The 16,667-nt window shown below is 39.9% G+C and overlaps 2 protein-coding genes across 5 annotated transcripts; one reads left to right on the forward strand and one right to left on the reverse strand.

Annotated features, from left to right (window-relative positions):
• Nucleotides 1-653: 653 nt before the first annotated feature.
• LOC122876906 (isotocin-neurophysin IT 1-like) lies at nt 654-3,245 on the reverse strand. 3 transcript variants are annotated; one of them, XM_044197840.1, is made up of 4 exons: nt 3,106-3,245; nt 2,866-2,990; nt 2,216-2,420; nt 654-1,042 (listed from the first exon to the last, which is right to left on the reverse strand). In XM_044197840.1, the coding sequence occupies exons 2-4, from the start codon at nt 2,983-2,985 to the stop codon at nt 897-899; spliced, it is 471 nt and encodes a 156-aa protein (XP_044053775.1). In that variant the 5' UTR covers nt 2,986-2,990; nt 3,106-3,245; the 3' UTR covers nt 654-896. The 3 variants fall into 3 exon arrangements, with proteins under 3 accessions (XP_044053775.1, XP_044053773.1, XP_044053776.1); XM_044197838.1 differs by having other exon boundaries at nt 2,866-2,987; nt 3,106-3,225; XM_044197841.1 differs by having other exon boundaries at nt 2,866-2,987; nt 3,110-3,182.
• A 1,684-nt stretch (nt 3,246-4,929) lies between these two features.
• On the forward strand, nt 4,930-14,675 carry znf366 (zinc finger protein 366). 2 transcript variants are annotated; one of them, XM_044197833.1, is made up of 7 exons: nt 4,930-5,086; nt 7,752-8,780; nt 8,873-9,040; nt 9,766-9,916; nt 10,461-10,652; nt 12,917-13,091; nt 13,184-14,675. In XM_044197833.1, exons 2-7 carry the CDS (start codon nt 7,759-7,761, stop codon nt 13,855-13,857), a joined length of 2,382 nt encoding a protein of 793 aa, XP_044053768.1. In that variant the 5' UTR covers nt 4,930-5,086; nt 7,752-7,758; the 3' UTR covers nt 13,858-14,675. The 2 variants fall into 2 exon arrangements, with proteins under 2 accessions (XP_044053768.1, XP_044053769.1); XM_044197834.1 differs by lacking the exon at nt 10,461-10,652.
• The last annotated feature ends 1,992 nt before the right edge of the window (nt 14,676-16,667 follow it).

The following is a 16,667-nucleotide window of genomic DNA, read 5'->3' on the forward strand; positions in this document are numbered from 1 at the left end:
TAAGGTTTAGAATTGACATTTATGCCTTTTTTAGCAGCTGGTAAAAACCCTGCTTGAGTTCACTGTCACTGCAAACTATACTCTACATTTAATTACAACTGTACTTTAAGCAGGTGATGTCACTATTCAAGATAAGCTTCCTAAACAAAAGAGAGCTTTCACAGAGCAGACCCAAGATATGACAAAATAATTAAATCAAGCACAATGTCAATAATCTCCCATCATGTGAATTCTCCAATCTGCTGTGTTTATGATTAATGTGTTTGGTGTTCACCTTTAACACCGAACAAGAGCTTATGCTTAAACCATGAAGTTAACAAAAAATGGATCAAAGGTGACTATCGTACAAGATAACCATCATAACTGTTGCAACAGTGATATTGTGTCACTGTGAGTTGCCACGAAAACGCACACAGCGTCATGTGAGGGTCCTTGTCTGTTACAGGATTATGCAAAGCTGAACAGCTGAAAGATAAAGACTGTTGTTGGCTTTGTACATTTGGTGATTGTAGAATATTGTGCGACACTGCAGCCTGATATGCTTTATGCTGACTTGTTCTTTACTGCATAGAGAAAAAGGATTTAGAAGGTTTGAAACTGTTTTTACACACAAGTTTCAGTCAGGTGGCTCTAAAACTAAAAACAACACTTTATACTCTCTCAAAACTTTATTTCAACATGCAGATATCTGGATGACCACTGTCAGTATTCATCCCTATTTTCATACATAAAAATATATTGACAAAGGTACTCTACAGAAGTACTCATGAGGAAAAAAGCAAAATCAGAGTGGTGATGACAAACAGAGGAATACAACTATATGATCTACAACTACAAGTCCAATTTTGTCTCTGCAGCTGAAGAGTTTCCCATGAGACCTTGGTGTCAGGAGCAGCTCATTGGTGAATTCGATGAGGAGAAGGGTGACCAGCCAGATGCAGAAGCCTGAGGATGATGTCACCGGGGTCGCTGCCTTCAAATAGGCTGGTTTGGTCGTCTCCTTCCTCCTCGATGAGGCAGGACTGGTCTGTGGCGCAGCTTTCTGTGGCAGCGTTTTGACACAAAATAAAATAAAGGAGGAGTTGTTACTCAGAACATGATTATCTGTTATTGGAACCATACACAAATTTGTTGTTATCAGGTTTTGCGACCTGCTGTGAACCTTTTCAGAACAAGAGGGCAAAGCTCGCAATGGCTGAAGTAGTAGAACTCAAAGTAGGAGTAGAAACGCAAAGACACAGTATGTTGCTTATAGAATTTTAAAATATGTGTAGCTCTAATAGGAATCAAGCTTTTAATTCTGGCAGCATTAGTAAAATAACATTAAAATATATGTAAACCTTAGGAGTTGGGATCAACGCCAACATTCTTGTGCCACAGAAGCAGTGATTTGTCCTATCGAGCTAAATCAACGCTTGCTAGAAAATCACATAAAAGTAACCAAATACATTTACTCAAATACTGTACTTAAGTTTTATTTTACTTGAGTATTTTAATTGTATGCTACTTTCTACTTCTACTCTACTACAATTCAGAGGGACATATTGTACTTTTTATTCTGCTACATTTATTTGACAGCTATAGTTACTGTTACTTTACTGATTCAGATTTTAAACACCTCTAATGAGCATATAAAATATGATGCATTGTTATACAGCATATTAAACCACCCAATAGTATGTGAAATAACTAGAATCAGCTCCACTTTGGTCAACAACAACAACATTAAATGATGTTTACATAGTAATGCAATGCAGTAATTATTATCCAATTGTTTAATAGAAATATATATAAAACAACAGAGCCCTTTTCCTGCATAGTGAGTAGTTTTACTTTTACACTTTAAGTACATTTTGTTGATAATACTTCTGCACTTTTACTTATGTGCAGTTTTGAATGCAGGACTTTTACTTCTAAGGGATTGTGGGAAAGTAGTTGCATTGCTACTTTTACTTAAAAATGTTACTATTTTCTATTTTATTATAAGGTTTAGAATTGACATTTATTCCTTTTTTAGCAGCTGGTAAAAACCCTGCTTGAGTTCACTGTCACTGCAAACTATACTCTACATTTAATTACAACTGTACTTTAAGCAGGTGATGTCACTATTCAAGATAAGCTTCTTAAACAAAATAGAGCTTTCACAGAGCAAAGTAAGTAAAGGATCTGAAGACATCTTCCACCACTGCTTGAATGTACTTCACGACTTCCTGACCTGCATCACAGCAGAGTCCTGAAGCAGCACAGCGTCCTCCCTCAGATCCACAGGGTCTCCCTCCTGACTGGCAGGGGGTAAGCAGGTAGTTCTCCTCCACACAGTGAGCTGTTTCTGGGGAGCCCAGCAGGCAGCCGAGGCCCTCCCCGCAGCAGATACTGGGGCCAAAGCAGCGGCCCCTGTCTCCGGGGCCACATGACATGCACTGGTGAAGGAAATGATTGAATATTATTACTGTTATTTAGTAATAGCCATTTAGCCACAGTTTAGCACATTTGTATTCCCTTTTTTCTGTTTGAGTATGCAACTGTTTATTTAATGTAATTGTACTATAGTTATTTCTATAGATGGTCTGCAGCATCTTTAGAATGTCTGTCTGTCCTGGAAGAGGGATCCCTCCTCTGTTGCTCTTCTTCCTTTTTTGTCCATGTTAAAAGTTTTTTTTTTTTTTTGGGAGTTGTTCCTTATCCGAATCAAAGTTGTGAGGATAGAGGGTGTCGTGTGCTGTACAGATTATAAATTGTGAAGTGTGATTTTAGACTATATAAATAAAATGGACTTGACTTTGAATCTAGCAAACATTTGTCAGTTTACTGCATCTGAGTTTATTACTTTGCAAGGGATGTTAAATAGCGATAAAACCAGCTCACCTTGCGCAGTGGTGCATCCATGATGGACCTCTTCCCACCGATAGGACAGTTAGAGATGTAACACGCTGAACATACGGACAGGAAAAAAAGTAGGCACACGGACACAGCAGCTCCAGTCATTTCTGCTGAGAGAAAGCAACAGCAAAACTAGTTAGTACCCAACCATACAAAACAAAAAGTCCACTGACTTCAAAATCTGGGCTAGACAGATATCCACAAATTTGCAGAAACAAAACCCACTTGCTTAATCAGAACAGTAGATTTCAAGTGTTCGTTTCAGATGCTCCTAGATGCTTCTTTTGTTCTTGGTGGCTCTTGGTGACATGTCTTATATACTTCCAGAGCTTCTTTTGAGAGTGACACAGAAACCCAAAAGCCACTTAGATATCCTTAATGAGCCCGTTTGAGTTACTGTCACCTCCGGAGATGAAGATGACCAGTTGGCAGGCTGGGTCAAAGGGCCAGGCGGTTCTGTGGCCTGCTTTGCTTCTTGCTATTGAGAATCATTATAGAAGGGCTCGTGGTGCGTGACCGTGCATGTCAGAGATGACAGGAAAGTCAGAGAGGTCAAGAGGAGAATGGGGAGATTATTCAAAGCATGAGGGAACACGAGTGTAGTGCAACTTTGATCTGCTTTTACTAATTATTACGTATATTTTCCAGGACAGATGGGGGAAAGAGAAAAAAAGACAGTTTCAAATGTCATGAGAAGAAGCCCATCTCTGAACCTCGGCCTGCTGAGCCGCCATGTTGGTTCGGAAGTGCTGTACACAGAGTCTTTTTTAGACTGGTTGTTTGTAAACAAACACAATGATGACAAAAAGGCACACACACACCTACACATTTCCTTTTCTATTAATAAAGTCCTTAATTCCTCACAGGAATTGACGCACACATAGTCCAGGCCTGAGGTTGATTGGTCTTATGAGTTAATTAACACAGCTAATGATCGGCCACAACCCATAAAAGACAGCTTCACTGTTTCAATGATATGAGCTCAATTACTGCAGCTCCCTCCTGAACTACTAACTGCCACCTCATCTCAATTAAAAACTAGATGATAATGATGTCTTTGTTCCCTAATTTCTAGTAGGACATTGAGACGTGGACTGACATTAGTTTATTTAGATTTCACAACCACAGACAGATCATAAAACATAACTGCAGTCACCATAAAAGAATAAAATAAGTTGCTGTCATGAAGTGGTGTAAACTGGACTGAAGTGTCACTCAGACAATGGGCCACTCTTGCCTCCTAGTGGCTGTGTTGACACATTTATGCATACATTTTTCATTGTTTTACTGTTTTCATCTGTCATGCTTTCTCAGGAGGTGGTGGACAAAATTTATTTATTATGCAACACGGTGCAAACCATTATAACAACATCCCAAACAAATGACCATTCAGAAAAAATAACGTTTTTTCTCTAAAAAACAAACAATCAAGAAAGAACATCAAAAGTTTCAAGAGGTACTGTAGTGTTTGTTGCAGGGCTTTTCTGCTGGATTGCATTATATTATAAATGTTTATGTTATAGTGCACAGCTCCTGCATGATAAACACTATGGCCCTAACTGGCTGACTGTAAACTGAATCTGCTGGAACCTGAAAGACCTGAAATATGTTTAACTGAAATACTTTTAGTGGTGTTCACAAGCTTAAAATCTTTTCATATTTCATCTAAAACATGAAAGATTTTATGAATTTTAAATGTGAAATCAGTCATTCTTAACATGCGTTTCTTTGAGCTGTATAAAGAGAAAGAGCTGGTTTTAACAGACTGAGATTGTCTTCCATCACTGCACGTCACTTCACAGCTGTTAAACATTCAAACTGCAATGTTTTCTTGTGCAACATCAGATCTTGCCTCCCTGCGTTCCTCCAAATGTTGTGCAAATCCCTATTTCATAGAGAAATGGAGATGTCTATCTAGTGTTTCCTTATTTTTCTGCAGGAAGGCACTAGGCTTGTTGACTTCCTCTCCCCTCCCTTCCTTCCTTCTCTCCGAAGGTACTCATCTGAAAAATGAGAACAAAGTGATTGTTCCTGTTCTCTTTCTTAAGTCACTTCAAATGCTATCCGTGGACGGGCGGCTCATTGTCAGGAGAGTTGCAGCGCGAGCAGGAGGGAGAGAACGCAGGTACAGGTACAACAGCAGCAGCTGCAGCAGCAGCACTTCAGCCGCAGCATCACAGAAAACACACTCTGCTACACCCAACTGGTAAGTTCCACACACAGACTTCGCTGCAGCCGCACACAAACACACACTTACATGGCACTGACTGGCATATGAGGAGGGGCTTCGGTTTTAATGGATTGTTTGGAATGCATGGTGTGGCAAAGTACAGGCTGGGGGTCTCTGCACAGTGCACTTTAAGTGAGAGAGGTGAAGAGGATAAAATAACAGGATCACATCCAGGACAGCATTTGAAACTGGCTAAAAGGGAAATACGGAACATTTCAGTATGCATCTGAAATTGTTACAAAATCTTGGGAAGAGGCTGAATAACATTTCTTCTTGCTTTCTGCATGCAGTTTATGTTTTTCTATATATCACTAATCATAAAGTGCTAGTGTTCCTGCAATGTTCATTTCCATTATTTATTGATATGGAGCGATATTTCCTATTTTTAGAGAGTGTGCCTTACTGCTTGTAAGTTTTCAAAGTATGTTTTTGCAGAAACAAAATGACACTTTGAATCATATAAATGTGATTTTGTGAGTTTATCTTTAATCTCTGTAAGTTTCAGTGATCTTCATCTCACGATCTCCCTGAACTTTATCATCCTCACTTGTTGTTTTGGGGATGATTTAATCATATTATACGTTCTGCATGTATGTGAATCTGGATGTAAACGTTAAGAGCTGAGAAAGTTGATCAACTGACAGAAACATAACTATTCTGGTAATTGATGAATCGTTTAAGACATTTTTCAAGCAAAATTACTAAAATATTCCTCAGTTCCAGCTTCTAAATTATGAGAATTTGCTGCTTTACTTCAATTTCTGTGATCGTAAACTGAATATCTTTAGGTTTTGGCTGGACAAAACAAGACATTTTAAGATGTCCTCTTTGGTTTTCGGAAATTGTAACAGGCATTTTTCACTATTTTCTGACATTTCTTGACCTTGACGATCAAACTATTAATTGAGAAAATAATGACAATGAAAATAATCTTTAGTTGCAGCCCTATATGGCAGTATGTGGATTTTGCGTGTATCGTTATTCAGGAAAAGTAGTTGCTGCATCTGCAACAGCTAACACGGGTATACAGTAACATGTAACAGACAATAAAGTAGAACTTTGATTGATATGGATCTCAGCAGTTTCTCATCAATAACCACTGAACTGTTTATAGGAATTGAATAGATACAGTATTTACAACATTGCTAAGCACAATTTGAATGTCATGCAGAAGTACGACAGTTCCCCTCTGAGTATCACCATCTTTTCATCCATGACCGTCATCTATACTAAAGTATGCACATAGCAACTGCAGCAGAGATGTTATTTATAGCTATATGACATCTTAACATATCACAGTTTTATGCTTATCAGTTATTTAATCTAACTCAGACTTCTGGCTGCTCACAGAGATACAGATTAAAACATCACATATCACTGTCAGTGGAGGAGAAAAGGGGAAGTTCTTCCAGGCTATAAGTGCAACAAACAAAAAAAGATGAGCAGAGAAAAAAGACATGGAGAAGCGAAAAGTGCGGTAGGTAGAGGTGAACATTTCACAGATAACTTCCTAATTTCAGGAGAGGAGGAGGTCTGTGAGAAAGGAAGAAGTGAAAGGTTTCAGGTTGAACATTAAAATGTGTGGGTGTTAATACCATACTGTTTGTATGCCTGGTTACATTCCTTCCACAGAAACCTTCAGAGAAACAGTTTCATGTCATAAATAGAAACCAGACACAGAGGCATTGGATGTACTTTCGTCCAGATTTTCTACAAATGACGTGTCTGTTTTGGGGGGCTGCAAGTATACAGCACATTACTCAAGTACTGTAATTAAGTACAATTTGAGGTACTTGTATTTGACCTATTTCCATGTTATGCTACTTTATTCTTCCTAGCCCACTACAGTTCAGAGGGAAATATTGTACTTTTCACTCCACTACATTTATTTGACAGCTTTAGTTACTAGTTAATTTTCAGATTAAGATTTTACATAAAAAGACATATGATGGGTTTACAAAATACAATGTATTGTTAAAGATTAAATCAATGATTCTTAACTTTGGTTTGTGACCAGAAAGGACCAAAACCTTGTCTATGAGTTTTTAGCGGTTCCACCAAAGAGAAATATCCCCTTTAAACATCTCAGGTGGTTTAAGACCCAAAGAGGTAAAGCTATCCAATATTTCACAAAAAAGCAAAGATTTAATCCAAAGTCGTTGAATGCAGGACTTTTACTTGTAATGGAGTATTATAGATTGTGGTATTGCTAATTATACATAAAAGAATACTCCACCGATTTAGCATTGCACTACTATAACACTGTAAGACTCATGATGGACAGTTTAACAAAACAATTATCAAAATAAATTTAGCAGAACCAGAGGTATCGTCTTTTTTATTCCACGCATTGTTTTTCCTTCGGTTGTGTTATATTATTTTTTATTTCCAAACTTGTAGTCTTCAGAACCAAGTGACATCACTTGAGGCAATTTATTACATTTCATGAAGCTCCCTCTGGAGCCACAAAAGGCTTTATACAACTTTTTTCAAATATGCAGTACTAGTACACCCCAAGAACTGTAAATAGACTTTGATGTGTAAAATTGGTGGACTTCCCCTTTAAGTAAAGAGTCTGAATACTTCTTCCACCACTGTAACTAAGGACATTTAACCATTTCTTGTACTCTTTCTAATGCAGAAAGAAGATGGAAACAGATGGAGTGAATTTCCCACCAGTAAGAAGTTCTCCTTTCAGAGATGAGCTAAGACAAGCATCTCAGCACAGTTTCTACTTAAGCCCACCTCCACTTTATATTAAGCCCCCAAAATTCTCCCCTACAAGTTACCCCAGCATATCACCCACCACAGACACCTACAGTGCATTCAGCCCACCTACTTTCTTTCCCATGCTTGGCCCCGGTTATACCCAAAAGGAAGGTTCCCAAAAACGCAAAAGAACTCCTTTCAAAATGGATGCCCAAGGAGATGAATCTCCTGACAGAGGAGCAGAGGAGGCAGACGAAAGCAGCAGTAAGAAGATGGTGAACCTCTCCCACATCCCCTTCTCCCTCCAGCCTCGCCCCATTCCTTCCCCATCTCCAAAGCCCATCCCCGGTATGATTGAGCTAGACAGACTGCAGATTCATCACAGATCACCAGGTATGAATCTACCTGTGCAGGTGAAACAGGAGCCTCTCAGTCCTTCCCCTGTTTGGCCTCCTTCTCCTCTTCTCCTCCACCCTCCCTACTTCCCATCTCTCCACCACAGCCTCCTCCCATACCCCTTTTTCATGCCCAGCCCTGTCATGCACCTCTCCCCTGGTTCTTTCTACCCAAGAGAGAACCTCCGCCCCAGGCATCGCGGCCGTGACGGACCTCCTCGCGGTGGGATGACCACTGCTGAAAAGCTTGGTCTCAACGTCCATGTAGATGACAGTTATTATGTAGACGTGGGAGGAGATCAGAAGAGATGGAAGTGTCGAATGTGTGAGAAATCCTACACCTCCAAGTACAACCTGGTCACGCACATCCTGGGGCACAATGGCATCAAGCCACATGGGTGCCACCTGTGTGGAAAGCTGTTTAAGCAGCTGAGCCACCTGCACACACACCTGCTCACCCACCAGGGCATGAGGCCTCACAAGTGTCAGGTGTGCCACAAGGCCTTCACTCAGACCAGCCACCTGAAGAGACACATGATGCAGCACAGTGATGTGAAGCCATACAGGTAGATGTTTTGTAGCAGGGTTTTATTTTGCTTTTTATTTTCAACTGTCCTCTTTTTATCATAATCTTTCCACACTTTATCTGCCCCTCCAGCTGCAGTGTATGTGGCCGAGGATTTGCCTACCCCAGTGAGCTTCGCGCCCATGAGCTGAAGCACGAGAAAGGCCAGGAGAACGTATGTGTGGAGTGTGGTCTGGATTTCCCCACACTGGCCCAGCTGAAGAGGCACCTGACCTCCCATCGCGGGCCCACCCTGTACAGGTGAGCACAAAAACGGTTCGTCCTTTTGCTGAAATATCTTAGTGATTGTGTTGAAAGCAATACTTTTTGGAAAATAGCTTATTCGTTTTCTTGTCTAGAGTTAGATGGGAAGATTGATATCAATCTTGTGTCTGTGCACTAAATTTGAAGCTACAGCTAGCAGCTAGTTCGGTTAGCTTAGCATAAAGATGGAAACAAGTGGATACAGCTAGCCTGGCTCTGTCCGACGGTAACAAAATCTGCCTACAAGCACCTCTAAAGGTCACAAATTAACATATATGTTTTACATATATATTTATACGTTATATTTAATTTGTTTATCAGTGGAAAAACTAGCAGTAATCCAGCAAAGAAACAGTCCAGCACACAGCCCCACGTAAAACCACAACATATATTATTATTTTGGTTGTTGTGCGGATTAAACAAACAAGACATAACATATTAATTTGTGAGCTTTAGAGGTGATGGTAGGCAGATTTAGTTACATTTGGACAAAGCCAGGTTAGTTGTTTCCCCTTGTTTTCAGTCTTTATGCTAAGCTTAGCTAACCAGTTGCTAGCTATAGCTTCACATTTATTGTGCAGGCATGAGAGCGGTATCAACCTTCTCATTTAACGCTCGACAAGAAAGAAAGTAAATTGCCAAAGTGTTGAACTACTGCTTTAACATTTCAGTTCTCCATTTGGCTCTATGAAGATCACACAGTATACCTGTTGTTTCTGCAGGTGTGCAGAGTGCCAGAAGACTTTCCAGTACCCGAGCCAGCTTCAGAACCACATGATGAAACACAAAGACATCAGACCGTACATCTGCAGTGAGTGTGGGATGGAGTTCATCCAGTCACACCACCTGAAACAGCACACGCTCACTCACAAAGTAGGTTTAATTAAGCGGACAAAGAGAAAAGACACAGCATTTCTCAATGTTTTTTTCGACAGGGGTTGGAAGAAAAGGCATGGATTTTTGGCGTCAAACAGAGTTATCAATTTTGCTGTCACTTCAAGACATTTCCATTATTCCTTGAGCACATTTTGGATAGTGAAGATGCCTGAAAGAGTTTGGATTCCAGCCTAACAGGTTGGTTTGGCAGCTATCTGAAAGCAATTTCCCCTTAAATTCTGGCTAAAGCTATTTTTAACTCCTTAACATCCAAATTTCATCTTTATTTCTCCTTTAGAGTTTGAAAAACCACACTGGTTTGACAGTATTGTATATAAATATACTGTATGAGCTAGTCCAAAGTCTTCATTGAAGTAGTGTGACAACGAGTGAGATATTGAAACCCAAGACTTAATTTCCCGAAAAAATTTAAATAAATCTAATAAAATAAAGTGGTGTTTTACCAAAATTTTAAGCAGCAGAAAGACTTGTCTGTTGACCAAATTTCTCACGCTGCCACTTCCACATTCTCGTTCTTCAGGGGGTGAAGGAGCACAAGTGTCGCATCTGTGGTCGTGAGTTCACCCTGTTGGCCAACATGAAGCGCCATGTCCTCATCCACACCAACATACGGGCCTACCAGTGCCACATGTGCTTCAAGAGTTTCGTCCAAAAACAGACTCTCAAGGCTCACATGATCGTCCACTCGGACATCAAACCCTATAAATGCAAGGTTGGTCAAATTTAACATGTCCGATGTGACTCTTTGCATTGTGTTTTGGCCTTCAATTCCTCTTTCATTCACTGATAGGAGAATTAGTTCAACATTTTGGGAAATACTCTTATTCACTTTCTTGCCGAAAGTTAGATTAAAAAGATCGATACTCTCATGTCTCTATAGTAATTAGAGATTGTCCTCCCAAGAAAAATGACAAAATCAGCTGTTTCAGCAAATGCCCCAAAATGACAGATGTTCAAGTGACAAAGCCCTGTAGCAGCCATAGCAAGTATGACTATTGTCCGTCCAGCAACGAAGGAAGTTGGGTTATTACAGATCGATAAAGTCTGCAGAGGGAGGAGATTGGGGTGCATGGAAGGGTCAACAAAACATTGTACTTTAACATGGTGACCTCTGTTTGTTTACTGTTTCTTACCAGCAGTCAACATGGCTTTCTTTTAACCATGACTGCAATCATTCCCTAACCTTCACCAAGTGGTTGTTATTGTAACCATGACAGCAAAAGTCCCCTAACCTTAACCAGGTAGTAACTTCAACCCAAACCACAATGTTTTCCTAACCCTAACTAAGTTGCTTTTGTGCCTAAACCTAACCAAACCTTAACCATAGCGCTGTCACATCATAAAACTGAGTTTTTTTTCAACAGTGATTTGTAAGGCTGTTGGAAGGCAAAGACAATTGATGTAGTCCCGCCGATGGGTTATCAAAAACACTTGTTCTAAAGGGCACTTACTAACTATATAGTTTCTTGATTAATTTGCAGGACTACTGCTGGCAGCCGGTAAGCTTAGCTTAGCATGAAGGTAACAAAATCCGCCTACCAGCACATCTAAAGCTCACTAATTAACATGTTATATTTCATTATATCTAATTTGTTTGATCACTACAAAAACCAAAGGGAGGGGGGCAAAATGTCAAACTATTCCTTTATTATTCACTCATTTTACTGTAAGGTGTTTGGATAAAGTCATCAAGACTCCAGGCCCTATCTTTATTGTAAACTAAATTAACCATTGTGTATTTATTGATAATCACAGCCAACCTGTAATATTTAGTGGTAGCCGGTATTAAAGGATTTCCCCACTTTTCTGGAGTGTCTGTTTTGACCTTGGTGTTTGGTACGAGGACTGAGGCGATGACCAGATAGCAGAGAGGCTTTTGGCAGTTGGAGCCTCCTTGTCCATAGGAAGGATATCGCTGCACAAACTGCCTCTCTAACAATGGCCCCCCAGCCTCCCTGGAGAACAGGGCCCTCAAATAGATTTCATCTCGCTTTCTCTGCTGCTGGAGGGAGCTTCCTGTTTTCTCACGGTCCTCTTGGACAGTTTACAGTCCCTCTCTCCTCCTGAAGGAAAGGACCACCCTAATAAAAAAGAATGCAGAGGAAGGACAGCGCAGGAGTTGCCCTTCCCTGTTCTCCTCCTGGCCCTGTCTCGATGTTGCTTCCTTTCTCTCTCTCTGTCTCTTTCTGTTTTTCTCGTGTGTGTGTGTGTGTCAGGGAGTGAGAGAGAGTGGGGAAGACAAAGAGGAAAACAAGGATAGAAGGAAGGAGAAAGGGTGTGTGTGTGTCTATGTATATCCGAATGTCTGCACATTCATTCATGATTACGTGTAGCTCTACAACTCTGCATTCTGCGAGAATTAGTCATCTAACAAAGGAGTTTTGGCAGAGAAAGAAAATAATAGGTGGATGGTGTTGGGCTATTGTTTTCGTATCCTCAAATAGTGTTTACTGCGGTCAGTGGTGGAAAGTAACAAAGTACATTTTCTCAAGTACTGTGCTTGCATGCAATTTTGAGCTTCTTGTGATTATTACCTACTTTTTATTTGTACTCCTCTGCATCTCAGAGGGAAAATTTTAATGAGTAACTGGAGTTACTAGTTACTTTTAACATTGATATTTGAGATACAAAACATATGATCAGCCTCTAAAATATGATTTGTCATTGACTAAAACAGTACATGAAGTAGTAAAATTAGCCTAGTTATTTTTCTTTCCTTACTTTTCCACACTTTACTAACATTTTGCTGATAATTTATCTGTACTTTTATTATGGCATGTTGTACCAGACTATTTCTTGGCTGGGACCCCATTCCCTGGCAACCAACAGAGACTCCAGGAAGTCACTGCAAGGAATTTTACGTCAGCCAGTCAGAATGCATAGCACATACATTACTGTTCATATTGTGTACAAATTGCTAGATTTCTTATTTGGCTAATGACAACTTACCTTACACTTCTCTCCCTTGTCTTTCAGCTTTGCGGGAAGGAGTTCAATAGGATGCACAACCTAATGGGCCACATGCATCTCCACTCAGACAGCAAACCCTTCAAATGCCTTTACTGCCCGAGCAAGTTCACGCTGAAGGGAAACCTCACCAGACACATGAAGGTCAAACACGGCGTCATGGACAGAGGGCTGGATGAAAGATGTAAGCATGCAAATATTGTAGATGGTATATTCATGTTACATGCAAAAGTTGCTTGATGTACCGCATTTACTTACTTATTTCTCCGACTTTAGTGTTTAGGCAAAGAGGACGATTCTGCCTGTCCACTCCCATGGGCCTCCTCACACACTTCAGTCAAGAGGAGCCATTTGACCTTTCCCAGAAGCCCCCGGGCCTGCCCAGCCTCCGCCTCTCCCAGTCTGATGGCGAGAGCGTCCCTGGAAGCTCGTGTCAGGAGGAGGATGAGGAGAGTCTGTACAGAAGGAGCCAGTACAGCCCCGAGGTGGACCAACATGAGCCGGCAGGCGAGGACCAGTACATCCCTGAGCTGGAGGAGAGAGAGCAGGGGTCTTCAGCTGAACTAAGGCCAGGGGAGAAGCAGAAACAAATGTATCAGTGTAGTTTAGATGAACAGACATATGAGAGGGAGTCAGCAGCAGAAGGACACTCTGTAGATCCCAGAGATGACAAGGTGCAGCTATTACAGTCTGAAGAGACATCCGAGATGGCCTATGAATCTGATTCAGAGCTAGATGACCAGGTGTACCACCATGAGAAAGGCCGTAGACAGTCGTATGATTATGACTCCGATTCAGCGCTAGATCACCGAGAGCTAGATGACCCAGAGCAAAGCAAACAGCAGACAGATGGTTTTTGTGACGCAGCCATCAATGTGGCAGAGGGATCGCAGACAGGTGAATTCATGGGAGTTACAGGTCCACAGGATGAAGAAGAAGATGAAGAATGAGGAAAAATTAGACAACGAATGAGAAGAAGATGCAGGTTCTAGAGAAAGCTGATGTTTTTTTGACAGGAAAATGGAGAGGATGTTCAGGAGACATGCCCCCGAGGAGAGAGGGAAAGTGTGTTAGGTCTCTAAATAAAACTGATTATGGAGGATGTGGTATTGTAGTTTAGCACAAAAAGAGAAAGATGAGCATATCGTGTTTATTAACAGAGCAAATTATTCCAATGAAGTAACTAAAATACAAAGCTGTGAAGTATACTGCATGTATAGAGCATATCATACACCGATTAATAGTCATTGACAGAAGGCTAATGTGCATTTATGAGTGGAAAAGTATGATTAGGGTGTAACTTTGTTGAAAATAAAATGCAAAAATATATTTAATATTTTTGGTTTTCTACAAATCATTTTGCAATATTGACTCAAATATGCAATTTTGCTTTAACTTTGACTCTCTTCTATGATATAAAAATAAAAAAATATGTTTAACCATTGTGTATTGTTGTTTTGTAATGTTTTGTGGCTATTTTTTGTGTGGGACATTGTACAGTAAGTAAAGTAAGTATTGGGTGTAATAATGTAGATAGATATGGCAATGCTTGAGTTTCTCAAATCCTTTGAGTGTCTTTATGAAATAAACTGTGATTCTTCTTTTAATGTCTAATGTTTAGATTTTTTATCTATATGCTTTTGTTACTTCAGTTTTTAGGGGATGGCTGTGTTTTTAATGTATGACAGTGTAATGGTGGTCACCTCAATATGATTCTGCAAGATAAATACAAAAATAAAAGTTTGAACGCATGAACCTGTGCAATCAACCTGTGTTTTGTGTTTTTAGACGCCTTGTAAACATCTCTGACTGTTTTGAAAGAATATAAGCCCAGGTATTAAATCTCAGTGCTCTCCGTCTGACACATACTTTACCAAGCCAGAGATTATTGCTGTGAGTTTCAAAAAGCTTGCCTTACTCCTCCTGCTTCTCTTTCAAAGCAGAGGAAGAGGAAGAGAAACACCTCTCCCCTTCTCTCTTTTAGGTTGTGATCAAACAGCAGTGACGGACACAGTGGGTGTCCCAGACAAAGGCTTCATATGTCTGTATGACTCCAAATAAAGCATTGTTGCTGCTCATTGCAGAAGCCCCACTGAAAACCGAAATACTGCTGGAATGAAAGAGTGCCTAAAAACAGTTTTTTATTACAATGTAGAAGAAGATACATTTACTTATCACTGCATCATGTTGGCATCACAAATATCACATAACTATTATAAAGTAATTCAGCAAAAGGTCATTTAAAGTATAATTTACTGTGTTTCAATCCACACTGTGATATAACATCAAGCCCACTGGGTTATAGTATCACATTATACATCACTCAATCGTGCCAGTTCAGGTCACCGAGTCATTTCTTGTCAGATGAATTGCAGAACAGCAGCTTCTCTATTTCTACCAGTGACGACCACCGTGTCCTAAAGGGTGAAACTGCAAACAGTTTAAGGAAGTTCTCACATCCTCCTCTCCTTTCCTCACCTACACGTTTCAATCCCAACCGCTGGCTCAGAGAGGATCCACATTGTTTGTATCTCTGTCTCCTTTCTAGAATCAGCTCCTCTCTGCAGCATCATATTGTGCAATCTCTGAGGAAGAAAAACTGATCATAGCTCAGAGACTAAATAAATGACGGTGTTTCATAAGGTAATTCTATCTCTCCTGTGTGTTTTTAATGAACTGAAACTTTCGAGACCATGGGAATCCAAAGATCACCCACACCCAGATGCACAGGAGAACAGGTACTTGTCTGATGGGAAAATGAATCCTGTGGTAAGAAATGGCTGATGTTCTGCTTTGCGATGAAAACCAACACACTTATCATAACCATGACAAGATGACAAGATAGTGTCTCATTAGGGAAAGGACAAATTACAGTTTATAAATCAATGATTTTAGAGACCGCACAGGTATAATTAAAATCACCCAAATGTTGTGATTCACACAAATAAAAAAAATCTTTAGAATACAGTTTATGTTACACATTTACAGCAGTATTAGTGCTTTCTGTGGTTGGCCTTAAACAGCAATGTAAAATTGAACGTACTCTTCTACAACTCTGATGTTCAAGCTCCAAATATATTCGAAAGTTAAGTAGTTAATAAGATAAGTTTATTATATAATTTCATTATTTCATACATGTTCTTTCTTAGTCAGTGATGATTTATCCCACAAGATCCACTGACTCAGTGCTGAAAACAATTTTTGATTGATCGTTTCAGTCATTTATTAATCAAAAATTCCAAATATTTGTTGGCATCTTTTCTCTGTTTGACATCACTGTCAGGCTGATAACTTTAGGTTTTGGACTGTTGGTCTGACAAAATAAGCATTTTGAAGCTGTTACCTCCGGCTCTGAGGAATTGTGATGGACATTTTTCACTTTTTCACCAAATGATTGAGCTGTTCATATTAAAAAAAAAAAAAAATCACAGATTAATCACTGATTAAAATGTCAGTTGCAGCCCTACACTTATTTATCTATTAACCTGATCCTCATCACTCCCTGTGGACTACAATGCTACAGAAAGCCTGTGCTGTCAGTTTAAGTTTCACAAAAGATTCTACAAATTTAAAAAAAGATTACCAATTACTAATAGTTAACAACTAGATGTTATAGCAGTGATTTATCTTAGGTTAAATGAGGATGTCAGGTTGTTACACACATTACAAGGTGGTGCCCATCCTGTTTCATTCCCTCCAAAATGTACTTAGCTGTTGTGTAAGCAGACAAATGACTGCACATGGTATTTGAGGTAGGTGT

This window comes from Siniperca chuatsi, linkage group LG5 (genome assembly GCF_020085105.1).
Source record: "Siniperca chuatsi isolate FFG_IHB_CAS linkage group LG5, ASM2008510v1, whole genome shotgun sequence".
Taxonomy (NCBI): domain Eukaryota; kingdom Metazoa; phylum Chordata; class Actinopteri; order Centrarchiformes; family Sinipercidae; genus Siniperca; species Siniperca chuatsi.

Coding starts and splice junctions, on each gene's coding strand:
- LOC122876906 (XM_044197840.1), bottom strand. CDS start 2,985: ATGACTGGAGCTGCTGTGTCCGTGTGCCTACTTTTTTTCCTGTCCGTA. Junction 2,421..2,865: donor TGGATGCACCACTGCGCAAG/GTGAGCTGGTTT, acceptor TTCCTTCACCAG/TGCATGTCATGTGGCCCCGG. Junction 1,043..2,215: donor AGGACTCTGCTGTGATGCAG/GTCAGGAAGTCG, acceptor ACGCTGCCACAG/AAAGCTGCGCCACAGACCAG.
- znf366 (XM_044197833.1), top strand. CDS start 7,759: ATGGAAACAGATGGAGTGAATTTCCCACCAGTAAGAAGTTCTCCTTTC. Junction 9,041..9,765: donor CGCGGGCCCACCCTGTACAG/GTGAGCACAAAA, acceptor TTGTTTCTGCAG/GTGTGCAGAGTGCCAGAAGA. Junction 13,092..13,183: donor CAGAGGGCTGGATGAAAGAT/GTAAGCATGCAA, acceptor CTCCGACTTTAG/TGTTTAGGCAAAGAGGACGA.